Consider the following 23,597-nt stretch of genomic DNA (forward strand, 5'->3'; position numbering starts at 1 on the left):
GTTTGATTCCCCAGAGCCCAAATAAGCCAAATGCATGCATCTTGAGTTCATTTGCAGTGGCTAGAGGCCCTGGCACACACATTCTCTCTCTCTCTCTCTCTCTCCATCTAATAAGTAAGTGTTTTGGTAAAACCGTAGAGAATGTATGAAATTCCATCATTTTCAACTAGCTTACATTGTTCTTAGCATATTCCCTTTTTATTTTTTATTGACAGCCTTCAAACATGTATTTACATCATAATCCCCTTCTGCTGCTTTCTGCTGTCTTCCCACACTATCTTCCCTCCACTAAAGCCCTTCCTCTAGTACCTCTTCTGATTTTTTTTTTCTTCAGCTGTAACGTTGATGGGCCCATTACCGTGCAGGTGCAGGTAGCAACAACTGCTTAGGGGGTCATGAATGCAAAGTCCACTTCACACCTTGAAAACTGTGCGTTTCCAAAGGACTCCTCCTCTTCTTTCTGCCCCTTCTTCCAATATGTTTCCTGAGTGTGGAGGGCATTTTTGTCCTTAGTTATGCACATGTGAAACAGCTTCATGGATGCCTCTGAAGCTGAACTGCTTGTGTTTACACCACAAACCATATATATATATATATATATATATATATATATATATATATATATATATATATATATATATATATATATATATACATATATATATATATGGTTTTGTTTTTTCGAGGTAGGGTCTTACTCTAGCCCAGGCTGACCTGGAATTCACTATGGAGTCTCAGGGTGGCCTCGAACTCATGGCAATCCTCCTACCTCTGCCTCCCAAGTGCTGGGATTAAAGGCGTGCACCACCATGCCCAGCTTCACAAACCATATTTTTGCCACTGAGCAAACTGTAAGTAAGCAACTTAATTTACAGATAAAAGTAGATTATCAGGGCTGGAGGGATGACTTAGTGGTTAAGGAGTTTGCCTGCAAAGCCAAAGGATCCAGGTTCGATTCCCCAGGACCCACATTAGACAGAAGCACAGGGGGTGAATGCGTCTGGAGTTTTTTGCAGTGGCTGTAGGCCCTGGCACACCCATTCTCACTCTCTAGCTTTCTCTAACTCTCTCTCTTTCAAATACATAAATAAATAAATACTAAAATATTTTTTAAAAAGTAGATTGTCACCAGGCCTTTTTTTTAAGCCCAGCCCTTGGGACACAGAGGTAGGAAGATTGCCATGAGTTCAAGGCCAGTCTGAGACAACATAGTGAAGTCCAGGTCAGCCTGGGCTACAGTGGAGCCTATCTTGAACCCCCCCCCAAAAAAAAAACACCACATAGATTTTCACAGTGTTGGTATTTTGTATTTAGTGTATGATACATAAAGCAATTAGACTATGTGAAATAGCAGTGCCAGTGACCCTTTACTATTATAGCTTTTCTGCCCAAAGGAAGTATTAGTTGATTTCCCTATATGCTCCTATATGAGGGAGACACAGTGGAATGAATCACACTAAAGCTATAGCTTTTTCTAAGTCTCTGATACAGTCAGATGACAGACAATTATTAGTTACTTTTTTTCTGATAAGAAATTGGGCTGAGAAAACCCATTCACTCAGTAGGGGAGAAGAAACGTTCTTTGTACTACATCTCTCTGTGTTCTGTGCCTTGTCTAAGATTTAAATTGACATAAGATAGACTCACAGGACAAAACAATAATTATTGTCATGAGAATGAAAGGAAGCTTCTCTGGAGTAACAGAAGAGGTGGTGGATGATTGAGGCATTTTAACCACTCTGAGCTATGGAAAAGGAGTTTGAAACTTCCAGAGAGAAAAAGAGGTAAATCAAAGGAAGTGTAGAAATTGATAGTTAAAAGGAGTTGTCTTCTAATGCATGTGAGAGGTGTATAAAAGTGTGTCTCACAGGGCGTTGTGGTGCATGGCTTTAATCCTAGAACTTTGGAAGATTGACTTGAGTTTGAGGTCAGCCTGGGTATACAGAGTGGCTCCAGGTGTCTATAGAGTGGCTCCAGGTCAGCCTGGGCTACAGTGAGATCCTACCTCAGGAAAAAAAAAGAAAAAAGAAAAAGAAAAAGAAAAAAGTGTTTCTCCAAGGCAATGAAACTTGTGTCTAGGAGTACCACTCTTTCTGGTATAGTAGATATTTCACTAATGGAAAGTTCCTTCAAGAATGTGAGTTTTAGCCGGGCATGGTGGTGCACGCCTTTAATCCCAGCACTTGGGAGGCAAAGGTAGGAGGATTGACGTGAGTTTGAGGCCATCCTGAGACTCCATAGTGAATTCCAGGTGAGCCTGGGCTGGAGTGAGACCCTACCTTGAAAAACCAAAAAAAAAAAAAAAAAAAAAAGTGAATTTCTATTTACTTGTCTCACAAAGGCTTGTGTATTAAAGGCTTGATCAGCAGACTATGGTACTGTTCATGACAGGACCTTTCAGAAGTGGACCTAGCAGAAAGTCATTTGGGGGTATACTCTTTTCTTTGTATTAGTTATGTACACAGTGTATACAGTCATGATGGTACCATCATTAGCCTCCTCCTTGCCCTTCTCCCTTTGCAGGGAATATTAACATTCTTCTTCCTCTTTCTGTTTCTCATTGTTTATCTATCCCCAACCCCCATCCTTAGGGGACACAAGGTGGAGGTAAGCAGCTTTCTTTCCAGCATTTAATCACATCACCATGATCTGTACCACATTTTACTGTACCACCACAAGTCAAGGGCCATATTCTCACCCTGTAAAGCTATGAGCCAAATCTCATGTCAATTTTCTCCAGTGCTTATTTCTTAGAGACAGAAAGCTAGCAAAATTCCCTTTACAAAATAAGATGGCTCAGCTGTTGAGATGCTTGGCTGCAGGACATGGGGACCTGAGTTACATTCTCCAGCGCCCATGTAAAGTCAGATGCCCAAGGTTGGGGGGGACACAGCATCTGGAGTTTGTTTGCAGTGGCTAGGGGTCCTAGCATGCCCAACCCATTTTCTGTGTCTCCCCGCGCCCCCCCCCCGTGTGTGTGTGTGTGTGTGTGTGTGTGTGTGTGTGTGTGTGTGTGTATGCCTGCTTCTCACTCTCTCTCAAATAAATAAAACATTTTAAAAACATAAAAAATTAATAGTTTACTTCAGGTAATGGGGGAGTAAAGAGCTTTCTTTATCTGCTGTCATTTGATTACCTTGAATTCAAAATAAATATATGCCAAAGTGGCATGCTTTGGTGTGGCATGATCAGAATCCCTTCAACTCATTAAAAAAAATTATTATTTGAGAGAGTTCCCTAGCGGCTTGTGTGGGGCAGAATCTGTTCTATCTTATAGGTGGTGGAGAATACTGGAGAGAACCAGTATACATCCACACATCAAGAAGAGGGAGCTGACTGTCTACTAAGAAATGGGTCACCTCCATCTCATCTTCCCAGGCCCAGAGATCATTACAGAGGAAGCAGTGACATGAACATTGCTCTTATGGCTTGACTGTAAACTAGTTTCAGGAAAATGATGACAGACACTATGATCACTCAAACTTCATCAAAACAGAGATCTAGAGGCTACAGAAAACTCAACACTAAATCAGAACTCTATCTGGCCCCCAAGGTTCAGGAAACATTGTGGAAGAGGGGGTAGGAAGATTGTAAGGGCCTCAGGGTGGTTGGGAATAGCCTGAGGCAGTGTTTCCCCCTCCCTGCAGAGACTGACTGAAGCCTCTTGGTCTCCACAATGAATACCAATAACCACACCAAAGAAGACCCTAAGCAAGATTGGGTTTAGGGACAGGAGGAGTTCACCTTTTAATAATAAATAAATAAATAAATAAAAAATTTCAAAAGAGTCATTCAATACATTGTTGACTCTCTTTCAAATTGCTCTTCTTCCTATCTTGTGAGAATAACTAGAGAAAATTAACTTTATATATCAAAGAAGGAAAACCTCCAAAATTGTGAAGCAATAACATTTATAACAAATCATCTCTAATACAGACATAAAAATATAGAATGCATGAAGAAAAGAATGCTAAAAAAAACATAAAATATCTCAAGGAAAGGGAAAAATGAATGAAGTCTTGCCTCTCCAAAGACTGCACTTGAAAACGATCAGCTTTCAGAAGCAAAAAGCAAGCATCATAGTACCTACCAACTTTGGTGAGAAAAAATGTGAAAAAAAAACATATCTGAAATGTTTAATAATAAAATTTAAGAATATATTGCTGAATAAAGTTTTTCAAACTTTTGGTTTATCTCATTCATTCTGGGACAATGCTATGTGGTGTTAGTACACTATTTATTAATACTGTGGTCAATCTCATTCAGACAAAATTTGTTTTGGTTATACTTTTGCACATGAAAGGAAAACATTTCAAAATTAGAACCTTAACCTAATTGTATTCCTATACCAAACTTTAGATTGTTTCTATATTATCTATTATTTAAAAAGAGTCTAGGGCTGGAGAGATGGCTTAGCGGTTAAGCGCTTGCCTGTGAAGCCTAAGGACCCCGGTTCGAGGCTCGGTTCCCCAGGTCCCACGTTAGCCAGATGCACAAGGGGGCGCACACGTCTGGAGTTCGTTTGCAGAGGCTGGAAGCCCTGGCGCACCCATTCTCTCTCTCTCTCCCTCTATCTGTCTTTCTCTCTGTGTCTGTTGCTCTCAAATAAATAAAATAAAAATAAAAATAAAATTTATAAAAAGAGTCTAATAAAAATATCTACTAATCATGCTTTCTAGGCAACCCACAATCTCTTCACACCAATACTGACTAATAAGGAGGGCTGGAGAGATGGCTTGGTGGTTAAAGGTGCTTGTTTGTAATGCCTGACGTCCTGGGTTTGATTCCCCAGTATCCACATAAAGCCAGATAAACAAAATGCTGCATGGATGTGGAGTTTGTTTACAGAGGCAGGAGGTTTTGGAGTGCCCATACTCTATCTGCTTTATTCTCAATCTATCTCAAGTAAATAAGTAAAAACATTTTTTAAAAATGATTAGGGGCTGGAGAGATGGCATAGCACTTAACAAGCCTGCCTGCAAAGCCTAAGGAACCAGGTTTGACTCCCCAGAACCCACGTAAGCCAGATGCACATGGTGGTGCCTGGAGTTTATTTCAGTGGTTAAAAGGTCCTGCCCATGCCTGTTCTTTCCCTACTCTCTCTTTGATGAATAAATAAATATTAAAAGATCAAGGAGGACATGAAATATTGTATGCTCTGCATACAACTTTATTTCTAGTGTTTAAACAGTATTGGTATATAAATACTTAATTTAACAATTAAGCAATCTAATCCTGGGAATATTTATGTCAAAATATAAATGAACATGAGTCTTACTTTTTAAAAATATTTTACTTGTTTGTATGTTTGCCGTGCTGGGGTTGAACTCAATGCCTATATGCTACCTAAGTGTGATACCACTTCCTGACCCTGAGCTACAGTCTCAGAACAAAAATTTCAGAATGATAGCAAGCAACACTATTTTCATCATTCACTATAATAAAATAGCCATATATCTACTTTGGTTGATTTTCTCACTCTTGGAAAATCTAAATCTGTATGACTTTCCAGACACTTTTCTTCCATATGTTGGCTCAGGCATAGACCACCACACCTGGCCTGTACTCACCTTCTTGTGGCTGGCACAAAACACCCAACCAAAAGCAGCTGATGAAAGGAAAAGGTTTATTTTGGTTTACAAATCAAAGTGAAGGTCCATTATGGCAGGGAAAAAGCATGACATGAACAGAGGCTGGACATCACCTCCGCCACAGCAGGTGGACAACAGCAGGAGGAGAGTGAGCCAAACTAACACCGGCCAAGTAGGGGCTAATAAACCCCACGGTCCACCTTCAGCAACAAGAGCAAGGCCCCACCTCCCAAATCGCCCCAACTCGGGACCAACCATTCAATACACATATAATAGTCAGGGTTCACTATAGGATTATAACTGATAGAATGAGTTTTAAAAAGACAAATTAGGGCTGGAGAGATGGCTTAGTGGTTAAGGCACTTGCCTGCAAAGCCAAAGGACCCAGGTTCAATTCTCCAGGACCCACATAAGCCAGATGCACAAGGAGGTGCACACATCTGGAATTTAACACACACACACACACACTCTCTCTCTCTCTCTATTTCTATCTCTACCTGCCTGTTTCTGAATCTCTCTCTCAAATAAGTAAATAAAAATAAAATATTTTTAAAAGACTGTTGGATTGATTTACAGCAATCCAACTGCTGTTTGCAGGATTGAGGTAAGGAACCTGGTAGCTGCTCAGTCTATGTGGCTGGATGCCTCAGCAGTCCCAATCCAGCACTGAAGGCCTGAATGCTTCCTGGAGAGACACTGGTCTTCAGACCACATTGAAAGGCTGAGGAAACTTGGTTCTAGCCTAACAGGATAGATGTGAAGTAAGTAGTACAGGCAACCAGGCAGGGAAAAAAAGCTCACTGTATGTGCCAAGCTATTTTGTTAGAGGTAGCCTTTGGGCAATGTGAGACAGGGTTGTTGAATCCCTGTGTAGTCTGATGGAGCCATGGAATAGACTAACTGATTTCTGTGTAGACCAGAGGATGTTTTGGAGATGCCAAGACTGTGGGAAAGCTGCCAGATCAAAATGGAGCTTTTTTTTTTCCCAGATTGCCAGCACCCCACCTGGAGGGGCAGAATTAGAATTCCAGAGACTTTGTCACTTACTTATTATTTTGATGCTGGACTTGGAGCTACAAGATTTGATGTTTGTGGGTTTGTTTTAGAACTTGTATTGGCTCATCATTTCCTTGGTATACCAAATGCCATTTTTTGCATTGTGAATGTGTACTCTGTGCTATTATTATTATTTTGGTTTTATAGCTCACAGTTAAGAGAACTTGGACTATGGGTATACTTGAGCAATAGTGGGAAAGAAAAAATGAAGGGGACTTTTAAAGTTGAACTAAATGCAATACCTTTTGCATCATGAATGGTCATCAGTTTTTGGGGGACAGGGGTGAAATGTGGTAGTTTCAATTAGGTGTCCCCCATAAACTTGGGTTTTGAATGATAGGTTCTCAGCTGGTGGCTGTTTGGGAGGTGGAGTCTTGCTCAAGGAGGTGTGTTGTTAGAGAGGACCCTGAGGTTTATTAGACCCTATCTAGTTTGCTGGTGTTAGTCAGCCCACTCTCTTTCCACTTGCCATGACAGAGATGATTCATCTGCTTATGCCATGATTTCCCCTACCATCATGAACTTGCTCCTTCAAGTCTGTAAGCCCAAATAAACCTCTTCCTTTCATTAGCTGTTTTTGGTCAGGTGTTTTATACCAGCAATGAGAAGGTAACTAGCTACACTGATCTTCTTTATCAATAAAAACAGGGCTGGAGAGATTGCTCAGGGTCAAAGGTGTTTGCTTGTGAGATAGTTTGAATAGATGGCCTCCAATATAGTCACTGCCTTACTAGTTTGTAGTTTGTAGCCACCTGGATAGAGGTAGTGTCACGGGGCAGATCTTAAGGTGTGGTGGTGGATTTGATATTTTAATCTAAAATTATGCAAAGTGTCCCTAGGTGGAGTTCCTGAAGAGTGCTGTGTTGTGTAACTTTTGGTTTTTAGGTTTGTGCTTCTTTCTCTGTTTGGCCCTGTGACGGCAATCCAGCTTCTGCCATTGTAGAACTTCCCCTGGATCTGTAACTTTCAATAAATTCCTTCCTCCATAACTGCCTGGTCTGGAAGTGCATCTCAGTGAACCTGAAGCTGTCTGATACAGCTTGCAAAGATAAAGGCCCAGGTTTGATTCCCCATTCCCAAATAAAGCCAGATGCACCAAGTGGCACATTTGCCTGGAGTTCACTTGCAAAGGCAGACAGCCTTAGTGTGCTCATTTTCTCCTCTCAAATAATTACTTTAAAAGTAACAACACTTAAGGTACTGTATAATAAAGAGCTAGAAATTTATCACTATAATAACTGGGGGGAAGGCTGAAGAGATGGCTTAGTGGTTAAGACACTTGTCTGCAAAGCCCAAGGGCCCAGGTTCAACTACCCAGGACCCACATAAGCAAGATGCACATGGTGCCATATGCATCTGGAGTTCATTTGTAGTGACTGGAGGCCCTGGCATGCCCATTCTCTCTTTCTCTCTCTAATAGATAAATAAAAATAAAATATTAAAGAAGTAAATACAAACAGAATCAGGGAAGCTATGAGTTGGAGATATTGTTCAATATATTTCTGATAAAAGTGGTTTGCATATGTAGCATTTATGGTATAGTGTGGTATGTGTATACGTGTGTGTGTGTGTGGGGGGGGGGTCCATGCATCTGCATGCACGCAGAAGCCACAGTGTCTTTCCTCTATCACTAACCGTCATAGTTTCCTAAGACAGATGTCAGTGGCTGCAGCTGGCTGGGTCCAGGGTAGTTGAACTTAGGCTTTCATGTTTGCACAAGCACTATTATTACCTGTTGAAACATCCTCCCACTCATAGAATTTATTTATTTAGTTTTATTTTTGAGGTAGGGTTTTGCTCTAGCCAAGGTTGACCTAGAACTCACTATGTAGTCTCAGGCTGGCCTTGAACTGATGGCCATCCTCCTAACTCCGCGTCCCAAGTGCTGGGATTAAAGACGTGCGTCACTATGTCAGGCCACTTTTCATATTTTTTACAATGACCATGTATTTCTTTTGTAATCATACCCTTCCTACGCGAAAAATAATTACATTTTACACAACACAGTGATAAATATTACAGAGATTAAAACATCATTCTCATTTGGACTATGGAGACAACTTGGCAAATGAGTTTTCTGTTTGTCGTTATTCTATAATTGCCTTAGTGTATTGCTCCTGGATTCTGCAGCCAGCCTTGTCCTAAATCTCAAGAGGATCACCATCCCTACCGCACAAACAGCACAGCAAAACAAAGACAAACACAACAAAACAAACAAAACAAAGCCAAACACAACAAAAGCCCGCACAGAAAGACTTCAGAGCGCTGGATGTTAGAGCTCTTGGAGACGGAGAGGAGCTACACCCAGCAGCACCCTTGGCAGCAACACACCGTGGTTGGGTACAAAGATAGCGCAGTGCGAGATTTCTCCCGGAGCCCTTGGCTGATCTCCGGACGCTGGGGTTGCCTAGTTACGGTAGCCCTCTTCCCCGAGCTCCGCCTCCGGCACCTAGACCACGCCCACTTCCTCTTTCCACTCCTCTAGAGGGGGGCGGGCAGCCAGGCTCCTCCAGCCACTCAGAAGCCTCGAACACAGTTTCTCAGAAGATGATTGGACAATATCGCTGTGGGCGGGTCTTGAGGGGCGGGTCTTCCGAGCCACGGAGGAACGTCAGCACGTCGACGCGGGGGTTTTCGTCGTTCCAGTCCGCTGTGGTCGCGGCGAGTCTGCGCCTGCGGTGGGCCCGTCCCGGGCGGGGGGGCGGCGCGCGGGCCGACGCGGGCAGCAGGGCCTCGGCCCTCGCATCGGTGGCCTTCGCCCGCCTGCCAGCCGGTGCTCCTGGCTTGCCCCCTCGGGGTCGCGTGGCGGAGGCGGGCGCCCGCTATCACTCCGGGGAGAGCGGCGCATCCCCGCTGCGGGCTCCGATGGGCGGTGGCGGGCCGAGCGACCTGGCATGTTGACTCTCATGGCCAACTGCTGCAACTTGTTCAGGCGGTGGCGCGAGCCGGTCAGGTGCGTGAGGCGGCCGTCCCGCGCGGGGTCGAGGGTGGGCGTCGCCGGCATGGGCATCGCCGAGCCGCGGTCCCAGGGGAGGCCGCCCTGCCCGGCGTCTGGACGGGCCCTGGAGGAAGAGGGTAGAGGGGGAGCCGTTGGTGTCTCCTTGACTTTTCTGGTCAGCGGTGCTTATCGATAAATTGGTTTGAATTTCTTAAAAAGTTCTGGATGTGTACGGGGTGGGGGTGTTAATAATGCCTTGTGTTTTTCTTCAAAAACTTGTAATGGGAGAAGTTTTAGAGATAAGAGTCGTGAAATAGTTTTCTTAACATGCACACATTCCATTTCAGCTCATTCATTCTGTCACTTTCTTTCTTACACACACACATACACAGTCTTCTTAAAAAATATTTTATTTATTAGAGAGGAAGAGAGAGAGAGAAAGAGAAAGAAAGAGGGAGAATGGGCACGCCAGGGCCTCCAGCCCCTGCAAATGAACTCCAGACAAGTGCTTCACTGGCTCACGTGGGTTCTGGGGAATTGAACCAAGGTCCTTTGGCTTTGCAGGCAAACGTCTTAACCGCTAAGCCATCTTTCCAGCCCTACACACTGTTTTGCTTTAGTAATTGAGCTTGAAATCTGGCTTCACTACGTACTAATTATATGAGTCAACAATTTTGGCTTGTCTTCCTAATGTATTAAATGTCTTGGATAATATCTGTGCCTAACAGGCGTTGTAGGCAATGTTTTTCCTAGTTACATTTTTTGCATGAATTCTAGCAGAACCTTCTAATTGAAAATTCTGCTTCATATTTCATTTTGTCATGTTAGATGTGTTAATATTTAGGGCATTTGACTTCAGTGCATGTTGTCTTCTCAGTGAATGTCAACAAAATAACATGAACCCAGCTCTGTTAGCAAGGACTCAGTGAACATGATGCTTCTAAAACAGAAAGGCCCAAACTCTTGAGTTTGTTAGCCTTTGGTAAGGTTGACTTTTACAGTTTCACTTTTGGAATTAGGCCAAGTGTGAAAAACAGCAAAACTTAAAAAATATATATTTATTTATTTATCTGGGTGGGGGAAAGAATGGGCTTGCTAGGGTCTCCAGTCCCTGCAAATGAACTCCAGATGCATGCACCTCCTTGTGCATCTGGCTTATGTGGGTCCTGGAGAGTCGAACTGAGATCCTTTGGCTTTGCAGGCAAATGCCTTAACTGCTAAACCATCTCTCCAGCCCGTAAATTATTTATTTATTTATTTATTTATTTATTTATTTATTTATTTATTAGAGAGAGTGAAGAGAGAGAGAGAATGGGCACACCAGGGCCTCCAGCTACTGTAGACAAACCCCAAATGCATGCACCACCTTGTGCATCTGACTTAGTAGGTCATGGGGAGTTGAACCTGTGTGTTGTGGCTTTACAGGCAAGTGCCTTAATTTACACTCAGCCATCTCTCCAGCCCAACTTTCCTTTTTAAAAATGTATTTTATTTTTGAACTCTTTTTTTAAGTGTGTGTGTGTGTGTGTGTGTGTGTGTGTGTTTGTGTGTGTGTATGATGTGTGAATGTTAGTTGTGCGCGTTCCTGTTCATATGTGTGACTGGGTGTGCCTGCCATGGCCCACATTTGGAGATCAGAAGACAACTTGTAGATGTTGGTCCTTGCCTTCTACTTCATTTGAGGCATGGTTTGTTGTCTCCAGGTTAGCTGACCCAGGAGCTTCCAGCAGATAGTCCTGTCTCCACCTCCCTTCTCACAGCAGGTGTGCTGGGATTACAAGTGTCCCCTATAGGCCCCAGCCTTTTATGTGGGAGCTAGGAACTCGGGTTCTCATGCTTGCACACCATGCGCTTTACTGAGCCATCTCCCCTACCCATATATTTAATTTTTATGAAGGCATTATAGCATATGCCCTTTTCAATTAAAAACACTCAAGCAGCTTACAATCTGAAGTCGTTTTTAATTTCATTCATTATTCTTAGTTTTCTTTTAGTATCTGTTATGGTTTTGTTTACAGAAAAGAGAGAATTCAAAGAAGGATGTACTATTTTCAGGAAGAAGAGATAACTGAATGTTATTAGTAAAGCAGAGTTAAAATATAGCTGCTCTTCAGTAAGCAGTGTTTTGATCTGTGTTGCCCACAGTTGGATAGAATATCCAACTGAGATAGTTGGATAGAAACTAGCTATAAGCCGCTGTTGAGTCTTATAACGTAGTTATTCAAACTGAGATGCTATGAGTATATATGATCCATAGTAAATTTTGAAAAATTTTTCACAAAAGGTACCATCAGTATTTTGTTTGTTTGTTTGCTTTGAGGTAGGATTTCATTCTAGCCCAGGCTGACCTGAAATTCATTATGTAGTCTTAGGTTGGCCTTGAACTCATGGCAATCCACTTTAATCTGCCTTTAATCCCATCAGTCTTTTAAAACTCGGTTACATGTTGAAATAACTTAATTTTTTTAAAAGATACTTATTTGAGAGAGAGAGAGAGCACATGAATGCGCTCACCAAGGCCTCCAAACACTGCAAATGAACTCTAGACACGTGCCACCTTGTGCATCTGGCTTACCGTGGTTAATGGGTAATTGAACCTGGGGCCTTAGGCTTAGCAAGCAAGCACCTTAACCACTAAACCATCTTTCCAGCCCTGAAATAACTTTTGCATATACTGAGTTAACTAACATTTTAAAATAATTTTATCCTTTTCATAATTTTCACTTTTTGTGTTTGTGTATATGTGTGTGGTGTGCATGCATGTGCATGTTCACTTGTGTGCACACATGTGTGTGTGTATGTTCACCTATGTGTGGAGGCTAGAGGTTGTTGTCAGTGTCTTTCTCAATCACTCTCTACTTTATTGACTGAGGCAAGGTTTCTCTCTGAGCCCACAGCTCACTGACTCAGTTAGTATAGGTAGCCAGCTTACCTGTACAAGATTCCCTGTCGTTAGATGCTGAGTCCTTGCTGGGATTCTAGGTAGTCTACCCAGCGTTTACATGGGTGCTGAGAATCTGTACTCTCTTGCGCATCCTTTCATGGCAAGTCTGTTATCCCCTAAGCCATCTCCCCATCTCATTTTCACATTTTTTAAAAAATCAAGGTCACTAGAAAACTTACATTAGTATGAGGCTTGTATTATCTTTCTGTTGCATCTTGCTAGAGTATCTCTTAATATAAAGGACTTAGTAAACATTTTTCAGTGTTGAGTAGCATGAACTGTAAACATATTGAAACTAAGTTGGATTATACCAAGCATTTAAGTCTAATGCCTAGTTCATAATGGAGGCTGAATATGTATTTACTTAGTATTATATATAGTATGATCACCCTTCAATGGTGACCATCCTATGCACATAATATTAGTAAGAGGTTCTGTCCATTTGACTGGAATAAATGAGAGGCAAGTTAACTAATTTTAAAAATATAAAATTTTGTCAGGCATGGTGGCTCACTCATACTTTTAATTCAAGTACTCAGGAGGCTGAGATAGGAGGATCCCTGTGAGTTAACGTTAGCCTGGACTGCAGAGCGAGTTCCAGTTCAGCCTGGTCTAGAGTGAGACTCTGCTTCAGAAAAGAAAAAAATAAAATAAAATGTGCTTTTGTGATTTGTACTTTTTTATTTTTATTTTTTTCTCAATTTTTATTAACATTTTCCATGATTATAAAGAATATCCCATGGTAATACCCCCCCACTTTCCCCTTTGAAATTCCATTCTCCATCATATCCCCTCCCCATCTCAATCACTGTACTTACATATATACAATACCAACTAACCAATTAAGTACCCTCCTCCCTTCCTTTCTCTTCCCTTTATATCTCCTTTTTAACTTACTGGCCTATGCTACTGAATTTTTTCCTTCTCACGCAGAAGCCCAATCATCTGTAGGTAGGATCCACATATGAGGGAGAACATGTGGTGCTTGGCTTTCTGGGCCTGGGTTACCTCACTTAGTATAATTCTTTCCAGATCCATCAATTTTTCTGCAAATTTCATAACTTCATTTTTCTTTACTGCTGAGTAGAACTCCATTGTATAAATGTGCCATATCTTCATTGTCCACTCTTCAGTTGAGGAACATCTAGGCTGGTTCCATTTCCCAGCTATTATGAACTAAGCGGCAATAAACATGGTTGAGCACGTACTTCTAAGGAAATGAGATGAGTCCTTAGGATATATGCCTAGGAGTGCTATAGCTGGGTCATATGGTAGATCAATCTTTAGCTGTTTTAGGAACCTCCACACTGATTTCCACAATGGCTGGACCAAATTGCATTCCCACCAATAGTGTAGAAGGGTTCCTCTTTTTCCATATCCTCACCAACATTTATGATCATTTGTTTTCATGATGGTAGCCAATCTGACAGGAGTGAGGTGGAATCTCAATGGAGTTTTAATCTGCATTTCTCTGATGACTAGTGATGTAGAACATTTTTTTAGATGCTTATATGCCATTCGTATTTCTTCCTTTGAGAACTCTATATTTAGCTTCATAGCCCGATTTGTACTTTTTTAAGACAAATTTTCTTATTTGTTGCTGTTTGAAGCAGAGTCTCACTGTAAGCCCAGGCTGACCTGGAACTTACTCTGTAGCCCAGAATGGCCACAAACTCATGGCAGTCTTCTGACCTCAGCCTTCCAAATGAGTTCTGGGATTAAAGGTGTGTGCCAGTATACCCACCTGTGTATTTTCATGTTTAAATTTTAGTTAACCACTGCACATTAAGATTCTCTTCATATATTTTCTGAAAATGTAAGCCAAAGAGGTGAGGATTTTTAATATACAAAATTTGTTCAGACATTTCTTAGTTGTTCATATTCACTCACCCCTTTTCACTTAGATGGTCACTGTTTGAGTTATTTATTTATTTTTTTCTATATGTGGTGTTGGGGATGGAACTCATGGCCAGGCAAGTACTCAGCCCTGAGCTGTACTCCAGCTTCATTAAGTGTATTATTTGAGAGACTGGACTCAGGGATTCCATCTGGCTGATTGGGAAAAGGCAGGAGTCAGAGGTTAAATGTTAAGTCACCAGCGTGGGACAGGATATGGGTAATTCAGGACCCAGCCAATTTTAAACTGTACTTGCTCTTGTTGCCTACAAGTCAGAACCTGAACCTAGGCTTTCAAGTTATGTTAATTATCTTGAATTGACACAGTACTGGACTCACAGATAGTGACTTGCTCCATATATAATAATAGTTTTTATTTTGAGACATTGTACAGTTATTAGCACTAAAATACTAACTTTAATATGATACTGTAAACTGCTGTATTCTGAGTCCAGGGATTTTTTTGACTAATTGTCTCCATCCCCACCCTTTCTTAGTGGAGAGGTCCAGAATCAAATGTAGGATCCCAACTACCTTTACTATTTCTTTTTTAGTTATATATTTTTATTGTTTATTTAATTTGAGAAAGAGAAAAAGAGGCAGATAGAAAGATAGAGAATGGGCATGCCAGGGTCTCCAGCCACTGCAAACGATCTTCAGATGCAGGCACCACCTGTGCATCTGGCTTATGTGGGCACTGGGGAATCAAACCTGGGTCCTTAGGCTTTGCAGGTAAGTACCTTAACAGTTAAGCCATCACTCCAGCCCAACATTTACTATTTCTATCATATCCTTTCATCTCTCTAGCCCATGGTGTCTTTCTTAATAAGAACTTAAAGGCTGCTCTTACTCAAGTGTACTGACCTTTTATTTGGGCCTAAAGATGCTCAGTGTGTAGCTAACAATAAGATAAACCATGGCATCTGTGCCTTTATTTATTGATTTATTTATTTATTTATTTATTTTTTTTTTGAGCCCGGGTCTCACTCTAGTTCAGGCTGACCTGGTACTCATTCTGTAATCTCAGGCTAGCCTCAGTCTCACAGCAATCCTCCTGTCTCTGCTTCCCACGTGCTGGGATTAAAGGCATGTGCCTCCACACTCAGCACTTCGCCTTCATTTTGTATGTGTCAAACTCTTTCTTACCTTAATTGGGGTCAGATTTTTTTAGTTACCAGGACAGGAAAGAGAAAGCAGAGTTTAGAAGATCATTGTATCTGTCTGAAGAAATATTGTTTCCCATGAGCATGATTTCAGGAACGGATCATTAAAAATAAATAAATAAATAGAATTTAAGCCAGGCGTAAAGCACTCTGGGATGTGGTGTATGATTTCTGTTATGATGTTTTTCACAGCGTGAGGCTAGCCTCCTATTACCGCTTTGTTTGGTCTACAAGTATGTAACTAAATGTAGACCATTTCTAGAAGTTGCTGGGTTATTAATATCCTGATTAAGGTATACATACAGATTAGTAAGGATTATCAAATTGCTGTATGCTGAACTGGACTGGCTTACATTCTCTTACTTCTTTAGTGTTTGTATGCTTAGGAAACATGTTAGAATTATAGATAAAATTCTAGAACTGGAGATATTCTTCTTACCCTCTTCTATACAGAGATGTATATGCGTTTAAATTTATATTGTAATTCTGAGAATGGCGCCTCATGCCTTCCATATGCTAAATTCATATAGCACTATCCATAGCCCTACTCTTGTTTAAAACTTCTAAGAATTTGACTTGATTGGCTTCAAAGTCAGGATATAACCTCTGTTTTTGTCCGGCTACAAATTGTTAGTGTTTAGTTAATTTAGATACTGATTTGATATAGTATTAGGCTAGGCCCTGAAATTAGAATTAAAATGTTAGGAAATAGTATACTTACATAGTATTTCACTTTGATTTTAATGTTTCTAATAAAATGTTTTATTTTGCTGTGCATGATATTCTTAAAGCTAGAAACAATTTTTATTTATCATTCTAAGTTGATAGTTGAGGAAGCTTAGACTTCTGTATGTTCAAAATATTGAAATAAGCTGGATGTGGTGGTGCATGCCTTTAATCCCAGCACTTGGGAGGCAGAGGTAGGAGGATAGCTGTGAGTTCAAGGCCACCCTGAAACTACATGGTGAATTCCAGGTCAGCCTGGGCTAGAGTGAAACCCTACTTCAAAAAACAACATCAAAAATTGAAATAATGGCATTCTAAAGATACAAAATTTAATTATTTTCTAAATTTGGTACTCTCCAGTATTATGGCACTTATATTTCTGATGTATTAATTGTATATTTATGAGCTGGTTCCTGAGATAAAGGTCTCATGTACTCTATTTTGCGGTCTGTTAGCTATTACATTGATTGGAGTAACATCAAGGGTTAGTGCCTAGACATAAAAAGTCTTCACTTGGTGAGGCAAATAGCTAAAATCTCATAAAACAGACCTTTGGTCTCTTAATCCCTACCTTTCACTTTCTTCCTAAGAATTATTTTAATTTTAACATCTTTCTGCTAATAATTAAATTGAATCCATGAGCATATAATCTTTTTCAGAAAATTTCAGCCAACTTGATATATAAAGATAATAATGAACTATTTTTTTAAGATTTATAGGAATTAAGTTCATTACAGTACTGTCTTGACTTAAAATTATATGCTGTAAATTTACTTAGGTTTTTCCTCAATAAGAAGGCACCAAAAAGTATTCTTTTTGGTTTAGTGAAGATGCCTACCCTGTGCCAGCACATCTGACAGTGGTTCTACAGAGTTAAGACAAGTTCTCATAGAGGAGACTTGTGAAAGCTGCACAGCGCAGGCAGGAGATCTCTAGAATGTTCATGTGCTGGGGAATGGCTGAAAGGAAGTTGCCAAGTTTAAACTTTATTGTATACTTTAAAGTTGAAAATACCACGGTCAAACTTAATGTACCAGTTGGTAGGCAATCATCCTTCTAGATGCAAGACCTAAGGTGTGACTGTGATGGGTTGTGGTGGTTTGAAAGCAAATGCCCCTCAGAGCTCATACTTAATCCCCAGCTGGTGGATCCTCTGGGTGGTGGAAACTTGCTAGAGGAGTATAGCAGACAGCTTCAGGTTCACTGAGATGAACTTTCAGACCAGGCACAGTTATGGCGGAAGGGATTTATTGAAGCTTACAGATCCAGGGGAAGTTCCATAATGGCAGAAGAAGCTGGCCTGCCTTCACAGGCCCAAGCACAGAGAGAGGAGCACCAGCCAAAAGGCAAAAGCCACACAGCATACTTCAGGAACTGTAGCTAGGCACACTGCATATTTAGATTGAAATCGGAAACCCACCACCACAACTTGAGATCCACCCAATGACCTTGCCTCCAGCCTTGCAGCCAGCAGATGCACACTACAAACAAACAACTGAATATATTGGGGGCCATCTATTCTATTCAAACCACCACAAGGAGGTATGTTGAAGGTTTTTATGGTCTAGCCCAGTTTGCCAGTGCTAGCAAGATTACTTTTTCTCCTTCCTCCCTGCTGATGAGGAGGTGGGTTACCCAGCTGTTTGCTCCTGCTGTGCATTCCCTACCATGAAGAAGCTTCCCTCAAAACTGTATGATCAAATAAACCTCTTCCTTCCATAATTGCTTCTGATCTGGTGTTTTGTCCCAGCAATAAGAGGTAACTACCAATATTGGTCTAGGTATAGAGAAAAATTTCAAATTATCTTTGTTGAAAAGCAGCTTCTCTCCCAGATTCTTAATTTAGTATATGCATGTAAATGTGAATGAATCTTAAGATGAACAGAATGATCCAAGGTACTCTATAAAATAATAGTATCTATTGTTACTGTACTAAGCTTCTCTTGGAAACTAATGTAGACTAACTTCCTACTAATAGTTAGTCTTGAGTACCTTGAGGACAGCAATGAAATACCTTTCAACTATCAAGGGATGCTATTTAAATTCAAGGCATTAGTTATTTCAGGATGGAGATGAGCTGAGATAATCTGATTCTGAGGTACTTGAGTAATTAGTAACAAGATACTTTCTTTTCATTTCCTCTTTCTGTCTTCTTCCTCCTTTCTTCTTTCCCTCTCTCCTTCCTTTTCTCCCTTCTTTCCTTCTATGGTTAGGTCTCACTGTGGAGCCCAGCCTGCCTAAGTATAAACTTCCTGCCTGGGTCTCTCCAGTGCTGGCACTACAGGCATGTATTACTTCTCCCGGTGACCCAGTTCAATCTTTGTACAAAATTTCATAGTATTTGATATTATTCATCTATCACCCTCTGGAAATTGTTTCTGGCAATACTGTTTCTTTCCATTAAATATTTTATATATTGTTTATTTGAGAGAGATAATAGGCCCACCAGTGCCTCTAGCCACTGCACATGAGCTCCAGACACATGCATCACTTTATGCATATGGCTTTACATGAGTACTGGGGAATCAAACCTGGGTCTTTAGTCTTCACAGGGAAGTACCTTAACTGCTAAGCCACCTCTCCAGCCCTCCATTTCTTTTTTTAATCTCCCTTTTTTTCTGATCACAAGTTGAAGTTTTCTTTTTTTTTTTTTAATTTTTATTAGCATTTTCCATGATTATAAAAAAATATCCCATGGTAATTCCCTCCCTCCCCCTAAAGTTTGCTTTAAATGGATTTGGAATTCTCTTCTCTTGTCTCACTGTTCTTCCTTCTGTGCATTTCCTGGCTGTTTCATGTGTTATGATGGTATTAACTTACTTCCACAATTCATATGTCTGTCCAAATCTCTCCAGTAGCTTCAGACTTAAATAGTGAAAACATGTCCAAAGCTGAACTTCTTGATCATCTCCTGGAGTCTTGTCCTAGCATACCTCTCTATCCTCTTCTTGTAGAGTCCCTGTCAGTACTTTGTATTGTAATAAGCTAGCTGCTAGTTGGAACACTACCCTATGTGTCACAGACATTCTCTATATTACTTCCATTGTCTCATTTTTCACCTTAACCATTTGGAGTGAGTATTGCTATTATTGCATTTAACTGATGAAATTTTGAGAAGTTATACATCTTGGAATTTGTAAATTTAAGACTTGAACCCAGGTCTCTGTAACAAGTGTGTGGCTATATGTGAGCATGCTTTGCAACCCCTATTATGTTTCTTAGAACAAACATATTGTAAATCTTACTAAGCTCTTTCCTTATTTCCTTTTTATTTAGGTGTGCAATTAGACTTAGGGATTGTCATAATAAGAGAGATGTTACCACATTCAACTCCTAGAAGTTCACATTATTACGTACTTGATAATACACATTCCCTTTGCCTCAGGATATCTTTGGGTTGAGTTGTGATTTGGTTCTTCTTTTAAAGTTGTTAAATAAAGTTGTACTTAAAAAATTTTTTTTTATTCTTATTTATTTATTTGAGAGTGACAGAGAGAGAAAGAGGGAAATGAGAGTGAGAATGGGTGTGTCAGGGCCTCCAGCCACTGCAAACAAACTCTAGACATGTGCACCCCCTTGTGCATCTGGCTAACGTGGGTCCTGGGGAGTCGAGCCTTGAACCGGGGTCCTTAGGCTTCACAGGCAAGTGCTTAACTGCTAAGCCATCTCTCCAGCCTGTACTCTTTTTTTTTTAAATAATCTTTTTTTAATTTATTTTTTTAATTTGAGACGGAGAGAGAGAGAGAAGGGGGGGGAGAGAATGGGCATACCAGGACCTCTAGCCACTGCAAATGAGCTCCAGATGCATATGCCACCTTGTGCATCTGGCTTACATGGGACCTGGATAATTGAACCTGGGTTCTTAGGCTTCACAGGCAAGCACATAAATGGCTAAGCCATTTCCCAGGCAAAGATGTATTCTAAGGGGTTATTAACTATAAGACAGTAGCATGTCACAAAGTGTTACCCACCTGAAATTCCTTTCTCTTCCTCCTGTTTTTACCCTTTTCTTTTTTGGCAGATTACTGACCTCAAAAATTTAGCTTAGCCAGTGGAGCACACCTTTAATCCCAGCAGAGGTAGGAGGACTGTTGAGAGTTTGAGGCCAACCTGACACTACATAGTAAGTTCCAGAACAGCCTAGGCTAGAGCGAGACTGCCTCAAATAGCAACAACAACAAACTTAGCTCAGACATAGCCTTATTTAAGAACTTTCCATGTGTATGGGCTAAATGATGTCTGGATGTCTGTCTGCCCTCCCTGCTCTCCCTTTTCTTTTTACTATTCCTTTCTTTTACCCTTACCTTTTTTCTGTTCTTTCAAAGTAGGCATTTGATTTCCTTATTCATTTCTCTCCTTTATTTAGGTTACAGAGATGAGTACAGAAAACTCAAATGAATTGATGAAAAAGTAAAATATCTAAGGTTTAAATTAGATAACTCAGGTTATATTAAAAGCACAGCTTGTATTAGTACTTGGAGAATTACAAAAGAAGTAGGTGGATATTTTTGAGCTGTCATAGTGCATGTTGTATTAATATTTATGCTTTAATCATTCTCATTGGCACATGAGCACTTTGGGATGGAAATCATGTCTGAGGCATTTCTGTCTCCATAATGCTTAATGTGCCTTTATTGAATTACTGAGTGAACAGGTGACAAAATGATTGATCATATTGCTAGTATCAGTTTTTCTAGAATCTATAAACATAGCAGTTCTTTATGCTATCTGAAGGGCTGTTTATTGGATCAGTAATCATAAGGGTAAAAACAACCTTTCATCACTCTGTTGCCATGTTAGGACCATGGCCAGACTGTCCTCAGTGATTTTTTTTTACCATGTTTTTAAACACTATAATGACATGCAAATTTTAATATGTGTTAAGTAGGTTATGTATCTGGATTTAAAAAGTTACATAGAATACGTATTCAGAAAGTATAAATTATCAGGCATCAGAGTTAATTCTGCTGTGACTTATTTGATGCTGTAGCAGACAGCTTCAGGTTCACTGAGATGAACTTCCAGACCAGGTACAGTTATGAAGGCACAGTTATGACGGAAGGGATTTATTGAAGGTTACAGATACAGGGGAAGTTCCCTAATGGCAGAAGAAGCTGGCCCTGCTTTCATAGGTCCAAGCAGAGAGAGAGAGCCACAAGTCCAAAAGCCAAAAGCCACACAGCACACTTCAGGAAGAACTAAGGACTTTGCATATCTTTACATTGGAATTTCAAACCCAACACCACACTTAAGATTTGTTCAGTGACACCTCTTCCAGCCAGGTGGCTACAGATACAAACTACAAACTAATAAAAAACACTGAATTTATTGGGGGGCATCTATTCAAACTACCACAGATGCTAACAGTATTTTTCACCATGACTTTAATTACCTCAACTATTTTAAAGCCTCTGTTCAAACATATGTTATATCTTAAAGTTTAATTCATTGCATGTAGAAATTGACAGCTACAGAGATGATTCAGTGATTCTAGACCCTTGGTTACAAAGCCTGACAGCCCAGGTTCAGTTCCCTAGTACCCACTTAAGGCTGGATGCACAAAGTGGCATATGTGTCGGGAATTTGTTTGCCATAGTAGCTGGTTCCTGTGTGCCCATACTCACTGTGTGTGTGTCTCTGTGTTTTTCTCAAATAAATAAAGGTAGAAATTTGAAGAAACCTCCTTTGTGCTAATCTTAGCATTAAAATTTGCTAAATATTTTTCTTCTGTGATGGACATTTTGGCTTGTTTTGAACTGAATATCCATCCCCCTCCCCACCTGAGGTAGGGTATTGCTGTAGCCCAGGCTGCCTGGAATTCACTATATAGTCTGAGGGTGGCTTCGAACTCAAGGTAATCCTCCCTCTGACTCCCAAGTGCTGGGATTAAAAAAGGTGTATGTGCAGGGCGTGGTGGTGCATACCTTTAATCCCAGCACTTGGAAGGCAGAGGGAGGAGGATCGCCTTGTGTTTGAAGCCATCCCGAGACTATATTATTACAGCAATATCCTATCTCGAAAAACCATTAAAAAAAAACCACACCTGGCTGGCTGGCCCCCCTTCCCTCCCTCCCTCCCTCCCCCTCCCTACCTGTCTCCCTTTCTCCCTTCCTCCCTCTCTCCCTCTTTACCTCCCTTCCTCTCTCTCCCTCCCTCCCTGTCTTCCTTTCTCCTTCCTTCCCTCTCTCCCTCTTTACCTCCCTCCCCCCCCCCACCTCTCTCTCTCTGTCTTTCTTTCTTAGGCAAGTTGTTAAGGTAAAAGATATAATCTTTGGCTAGACATGGTGGCACACATCTCAATCCTGTCACTTGGAAGGCAGAGGGAGGACGATATTCATGAGTTTGAGGACCGTCTGGAGCTACAGAGTAAGTTCCAGGTCAGCCTGGACTAGAGCAAAACCCTGCCTCAACCTCCCTTCCCCAAATAAAAAAGAAAGATGAAATCTTGGGTAGCTTTAAAAAAGTAGTGTTCAGGGGTAAGGTTGTAGCTCAGTGTTAGAGTGCTTGATCAGCATGGATAGAGTGTGAGCTTGATCCACCGCACTGCAGAATTGAAATAGTAGCCATGTTGAAAATGCAGAAGAGTGAGGAGGTGGCTCAGTGGGTAAAGTGCTCACTGCACAAGCAGAAGGACCGAGTTAAGATCCTCAGCTCCTATATAAAATGACAGGTGTGATGGCATATGCCTTTAATCCCTATGCTGGGGAGGCAGACAGGCATAAGGAAAAAGAAAAGGATCATCTTCTACTGCCTCTTAAGTCTTGTGTTTAACCCTCCTTGAGGTGAATACCAGTGAGAAATCAGCATACCTAGCAGTGCGGATCAGTAAAGGCTGGGGCCCTTTGGTATATTCAGTTAGAATTCATGAGTAGGTGGTTCTAGTGCTGGGAGACCTGGCCCGTGAGTGCCCAGTGCATATGGACTGGTAGACGCAGGGGCTTCTAGTGTCACATCCTGACATCTAGGGGCTTATGGGCCCAGGATCTAGAAGTCAGACACCTAAGGTTCTAGGTTCTCAAATTGAAGGGCTGTTGCCCTGAGGGTTGATTGCCAGGAGCTTGTCACCAGGTACTAGTGTCAATTTCAGCTCTTAGCAGCTGGCAACAGTAGTTGCAGGAATTTCTGAGTTCGATCCAACCTTGGGTCTGAGTATCCATAGCCCCCAACAGCAGTTACCGTGACCCCAGGCAGAGGGCCTTTGGCTCTTACAGAGAGTGCTGTCACCTCAAGTTCACTGAGCCTGTGTGGCCTGGAATGCTACCTAGGTGCAGGCGTCCTGCAGC

At 41.1% G+C, this 23,597-nt stretch overlaps 1 protein-coding gene across 2 annotated transcripts in view; it reads left to right on the plus strand.

Annotated features, from left to right (window-relative positions):
- Positions 1 to 9,449: 9,449 nt before the first annotated feature.
- Positions 9,450 to 23,597, plus strand: part of Arl13b (ADP ribosylation factor like GTPase 13B) — a 70,505-nt gene continuing 56,357 nt past the window's right edge. For both annotated transcript variants that reach the window (XM_004663306.3, XM_045147824.1), the window contains exon 1: positions 9,450 to 9,600. In XM_004663306.3, the coding sequence (XP_004663363.2) occupies positions 9,542 to 9,600 (59 nt within the window). In that variant the 5' untranslated portion in view covers positions 9,450 to 9,541. The remainder of the gene's footprint in view (positions 9,601 to 23,597) is intronic.

Source organism: Jaculus jaculus, chromosome 4, assembly GCF_020740685.1.
Source record: "Jaculus jaculus isolate mJacJac1 chromosome 4, mJacJac1.mat.Y.cur, whole genome shotgun sequence".
NCBI classification, from domain to species: domain Eukaryota; kingdom Metazoa; phylum Chordata; class Mammalia; order Rodentia; family Dipodidae; genus Jaculus; species Jaculus jaculus.